The sequence below is a fragment of the Cimex lectularius genome, unplaced genomic scaffold (assembly GCF_000648675.2).
Source record: "Cimex lectularius strain Harlan isolate CLEC.00 unplaced genomic scaffold, Clec_2.1 scaffold10, whole genome shotgun sequence".
NCBI classification, from domain to species: Eukaryota; Metazoa; Arthropoda; class Insecta; order Hemiptera; family Cimicidae; genus Cimex; species Cimex lectularius.
This window is the reverse complement of record NW_019392665.1, coordinates 731,363-737,362: the sequence shown is the minus strand read 5'-3', so window position 1 is coordinate 737,362 and position 6,000 is coordinate 731,363. Positions and strand designations below refer to the sequence as shown.

The 6,000-nt window shown below is 41.6% G+C and overlaps 1 protein-coding gene across 1 annotated transcript in view; it reads right to left on the bottom strand.

Annotated features, from left to right (window-relative positions):
• Nucleotides 1–230: 230 nt before the first annotated feature.
• LOC106667355 overlaps nucleotides 231–6,000 on the bottom strand; it is a 32,988-nt gene continuing 27,218 nt past the window's right edge. Inside the window, exons 3-4 of the mRNA XM_014395248.2 lie at nucleotides 5,187–5,306; nucleotides 231–2,953 (exon numbers count right to left, since the gene is read on the bottom strand). Of these exons, the coding sequence (XP_014250734.1) occupies nucleotides 1,548–2,953; nucleotides 5,187–5,306 (1,526 nt within the window). The 3' untranslated portion in view covers nucleotides 231–1,547. The remainder of the gene's footprint in view (nucleotides 2,954–5,186; nucleotides 5,307–6,000) is intronic.

The following is a 6,000-nucleotide window of genomic DNA, read 5'->3' as shown; positions in this document are numbered from 1 at the left end:
ATAAATTAATTAATTAATGTAAAATAACCAATTGGCAGGGGGAAAGGAAGGGGAAATGTGGTCCTTTCTTTTTTTTCTCCCGCACGACCTTTCAGGATGAACCCTTGATTGAAAATCCTCTAAAATACAACCTATTTACAACATTTTTAAAATTTTATTATTTTATATAATAACAAAAAATAATACAAAGAGCACTCTTTTCATTTTTCTCCCAATATTCCAATTTTCTCCATTAATTAATTATTTTTTAAGTAGAAAAATAAAGTATCTATAATAACTAATATGGAAGAAAAAAATCCCCCCTCCCAATTATTATTGACAAACAAATTGTTAAAATAACGTTCTAATAAATTATCTATTTATATGTATATATATAATTTAAAATTTTAAATATTTTCATTTCTAATTTGGTCTCAGACTGAGGTAATTGGGTGAAAAATAACAAAAACGAGAACAATCATATTTTTCCTAGGCCTGTAGGTGGGGGGATCGAGGAGGCCGCGAGAAAAATGGCGGACGAACAGTAACAATGCCTCGGGGAGTAGCAAAACCTGCAAACACAAGTTCGAAGGTGACGTAAACAAGAAAGAACGCGTAGCAGCATAACCTGCTATAACAAGACTTACGTCGCATAACCTCCCGTATAAATATAATATGTCACATCAGGATCTACGTCATGTAAACTTCTTATAAGACGAGGTATGTTACAGAACCTGCAATATCACAAGCTACCTCACAACTTTGTTAGACGAGCTACGTTAGCACAACCTGATATAAGACGAGCTACGTCAGCACAACCTCCCACATCACGAGCTACGTCATCACAGCATCCAATAACACGAGGTACGTTATCGATCTGACATAAGACGAGCTGTGTGATCAACCCGCCATAACATGAGCCGTCATTGTCCTGACATAACAGGAGGTACATCACAAAACCTGCCATAACGTAAGCTACGTCATCAACCTGTCATAAAACGCACAACGTCATCAACCTGTCATATCACCAGCAACCTGACATATGACGAATTGGTCATCACAACCTGCCAAGAGCTATTATTAACCAGTTAAACACGAGCTTCGTTATCAGCCTGCCATAAAACTCACTACGTCATCAATCTGTCATATTACTTTCTACGTCACATTACCTTCTTATAACACGATCGATGTTACTACAAAACATGCTATTGCGAGTAACGTCATACAACCATCCATTTGGCGAGCTGTTACACAACCTGCCATATCAAGAGCTAAGTCATAAAGTTGTTCTACGTCACATAACCTGTAAAGAATGTTTGAACGTTAAATTTTTTCCAACGTGTCCTGTTTTCATGTTACAATGTTCTCTTTGGTTAGGCGAAACTCTACGAGTATGCTTGTTTAATTAGTGCTTTGGTTTGAGAAAAAAAAAGCACGCAGCAAGGGGTTTGTTTTGGGGGTTATAAAGTACCCTGAAATCATCTTGTGCGGTACTTCAGTCCGTTTGTGGTTTGTTTTTTTCAGACAAGATCGTCCGTATGCTACTGATAGTAGTAGCTACACTGATGTCAGACGTTCATGGCGTACATCATCGGCTGGTCGACCTGCTGGTTGGCGGGGGGAGGCGGAGGAGGGAGGAGATGTTCCTGGTGCGGTGAGGAGCTCGCGCCTTCGGGCACACCGCGTTCCAGCTTCATCTTGGTCGGTGAGCTGCAGACAGACGGCCTCGGGTAGTAGACGACCGGCCTGGGGTACCTGGGTATCTGGTAGTAGGTCGATATCGTCTGCGTTCCTCGGACGACCACCTGCCTCTGGGGTATGAGGTGGACTTGAACGGGCCCAGGTGGGTATGGGACCCGCACGCTCTGCCCCTGTCCGACGTGTATGACATTCTGGGAGAAATGAGGCTCTTCATAGCGCCTGTAGCCGTTCCTGTCGTCGTAGTAAGGCCAGGAGATGTGGCTGCCCGACGGCAAAGGGGCCATCTGCGACTGCATCTGCTGGAGGATTTCGGTCGTCGAGCCGAACCTCGGCTTGATACCTCGCACTGAAGGCCGCCTGTTGAAGCCGTAGTCGTCATGTTCGTCGTCCGAGCCGGAGTTGTACCTCTTCCTCAGTCTTTCGATCCTCGACGCGTCCTGCTGGACGAACAGGGCCAGCTCGTCGCTCTCATTGCCCGGGGTGCCGACTACGATATCAGGCTGGGGCTTCTGCTCCTTCAAGACGTCGTCTATGTCATTAAGGGAGTATTCCGTATCTACGGTGCTCGTCGAATCCCTGCTTCCCGGTGTGTCGTCCCTGCTCGTGACGCACGCCGCCAAAGGGGCGAGAGAGGACAGGAACTGCTTACGCGCTTCCGTCACGGAACGAGGCTTGTGGAGACCGTTGCCCAGGTCAGGCGGGTTGTACGGCTGGTAATAAGGATACTGATGTTCCACTGAAGCTGGCGTTTGGAGGACGACGGGATGAGGTTCTTTATTCCTTATGAATATATCAGTGATCTTCCTGTAAGCGGGGATCTTGGATTCTTCCTTGGATTCTTCGCCGGTCGGAGAACTGCGAGCCTCTTCTTCGTCGATGTCGCACGTCAGCTTCTTTATCCTCTCGACGAGGCTGTTTTCGTTCTTCTTCGCCTGGTTACGCTTCCTAATGTCCGGGTAGCGTACCAAGCTACGGCGAAGGGTGTTCCTCTCGATCGTCCTCTTGATCAAGTTGCTCTGGAGCGAATCGTCGTCGGAATCTGGCGATTTGTCAGGCGGTGGCGAGGCGATGCGCGGGAAGAGCTGACGCAAAGCTGAATTCGGTTTGAGAGAGTTGGAGCCGAGCTTGAAGGTGAGAGTCATCTCCTTCTCCTTCTCCTTGGCCGTGGAGGCGGCCTCGCTCGCTTCTTCTGTCTCCCGGATGATCCGCCTTTCCGTCACGGTCGTCATGGTTATTGTCTCCACTATGTACCTCTCCTTTTTCTCGGGCATGTCTATAAAAGAAAAAGAAAAAGTTCAACATAGTTTCATAATTCCTCGACACAAAAGTGTAACCTCCCTCCAATCCAGTCAGGTTAGGATTGAGAACAATTTAGCTAAATTTTATAAATGACGGGATAAAATAATAAAACAACCCAGAAAATAAACGGTAAAACCTTGTGTAACCTCCCATCAAACCAGGCAGGTTAGGATTGTTAGAAAATCAGGTTATAATGCCAATAAAAACATGAAAAAGACGAAATAGTGCAATAAAAAATAATTTTCCAAGTATTCACGACAAGTGTAGCCTTGTGTAACCTACGTTCAATCCAGAAAGGTTGGGATTGTTGAAAATCTAGTTAAATTTTATAAATGACAGGATGAAATAATAAGACAACCCGGAAAAAGATTTTATACATGGGATAATCACAAAAATCTTGTGTAACCTCCATTAAACCAAGGTAGATTAATAAAATATAAGGTTAAAAATGGCAATAAAAACATGAAAAATGACGAGATAGATCCCACTGAAAAAACGGTTTTTCCAAATATTATCAAAAACTATAGCCTTGGTAAACCTCCCTTCAAACAAGCCAGGTTATGTTTGGAAAAATCAGGTTAAAAAGCCAAGAAAAATATGAAAAAAAGGGATAGTATAATAAAAATAATTTTAAAAAATCCCACAGGAATAACCGTTTTTCCAAGTATTAACAAAAAAAGATATAGCCTTGTGTAACCTACCTTCAAACCATGCCAGGTTATTATTGGGAAAAAATCAAGTTAAAAATGCAATAAAAGCATAAAAAAATGACGTACGTGTTGGTGAATCCCGTACGAATGAAAAAGATATACGTGTTGGTATAATATTTTTTTTAATACCACAAGAATAACTGTTTTACCAAGTATTGATGAAAAACTATTGCGTAACCTACCTTCAATGTAATCAGGTTAGGATTGCGAAAAATTCAAGTCGAAAAGCGTAATAAAAAATGAGGAATGACTGGATAGCCTGTTATTTGAAACATCCCAAAAAATGTGAACGGTTTTTCAGAAATACCCTTGTGTAACCTCCTTCATTCCCGCCAGGTTAGGATTGTGAAGAATCTAGTTAAATTTTAAAATGATTGAGAATAAATTAATAAAACAGCCCAAAAAACAAACCAGACTTATTAATCGATAAACCTTGTGTAACCTCCCTCATATCCAGTCAGGTTAGGATTGTGAACAGTTTAATCAACTTTATAATTGATGAGGGAACATAATAGAAACACCCCGGAAAAATATCGATAGTGTGTAATAAATAATCAACCTTGTGTAACCTACCTTCAGGTTAGGCTCGGGAAGAAATCAGAAAGAAATGAAGAAATCATCAAATTAAAAAGCCCAATAAAAAAATGAAAAAGGCTGGATAGTATAATAAAAACTAAAACGTACCAAAATATGAACGGTTTTTCTAATAATAACCTGAACTATAACCTTGTATAACATCCCTTCCAACCAATCAGATTAGGATTATGAAAAATTTAGTTAAGTATAAACGACGAGATCAAATAATAAAACACTCCGGAAAAGGAAGAATTTTGTAAAAAATAATCGATAAACCTTTCTTCAAATCAAGGTACTATTGTGAAAAATAAGGTTAAAAAGCCCAATAGCAAATAAATAAATGGTCGTAAAGTGCAATAAAAACCAAAACATCACAAAATATTTTTGGTGTTATATTTTTCCCACATTATTACCAAGCAAAAGAAAAAACTATAGCCTTGTGTAACCTCCCTTCAATCCTGTCAGGTTAGGATTGGCAAAAATTTAGTTAAATTGTCATAATATGGGATGGTTCGGGATTGGGAATGATCACGTCCCATAACCTGCCAAAATACGATCTACGACGCATAATCTGTCATATCATAAACTACGTTATCAACCTGCCATCAGATCAGGTACGTCATTAACCTGACGTAACACGATTCACGTTTCATAACCTGCCAAAACACGATTACGTCATATAATCTGCCATATCCACGTACTACGTCATCAACCTGCCATTACATCAGCTACATCATCGACTTGACGTACGATACACATCACACAACCTTCCTATAACCGTCACACTTAGCCAGAGATGGATTAAGCAGTAAGAAGAGTATATTTGAAAAGTTTGATTCTTGCCGGCCGTTGGTCCGTATGAACGGACGCACCAACGGCCGTCAGCCGAACTCACGGTTCACGACGTTTCAACCCACGTACCTCCTGCTATGTTATCATCATCCTGTTCGTTTTCGCTCGTCGGCGTCGTCTGGGTCGTCCCGTCTTCGACTTTCGGGGGTTCCGGCCTCCACTCAGCCTCCTGTTCCTGGTGACACTCATCTGGAAGAAGTAAAAAGCCATTATGAGTTGTTTTTCACTTTTTATCTTCTTTTCTTTAAACGAAACAAACACCAAAATAAAATAAAAAGCGTCATGAGTATCCCTGATGTGGGGAGTTGTACGTTCCTTTCTATTTCTAACCTGAAGGTGCGCGTTCGCTGGCGACGTACGTTATTTTGAAAGCCAAACGGTGGCACCTCCGATCCCCGTTCTCGTTCATGACCGAATGACCGAATCCAGAGATTAGATAACGCGATACACCAGAGCAAACACGGGAAACCGTCTGATCTTTTCATATTTGACAAAACCCCCACTACAAATGTTCACACACGATAAAAAACGTAAATCCAACTTAAATCAGGGATGGGCCATCAATCCTCGACCTAGTCCCCGTTTGCCTAAATAATGCATAATCCAACCTAAAAAAATGTAAAAAGCACAATTATAAAGCAATAAGACAGTATTTTAAATTTAGGCGCCGGCCTCTACTACACCTATTGACGCCATTGACACGTTCGGGTTATAACCGGGCTCAAACCTCTCGCGAATAATCGGCCGTAATATCTATACTTTGTTCATAATACATGGCGCCCACGATGACGTCGTTTGCCTAATATATGGCGCAAAGGACGTCATTCACTCCTAACATGGCCTGCGCTGACGACGTAATTTATCCCTAATATGTCATCATTTA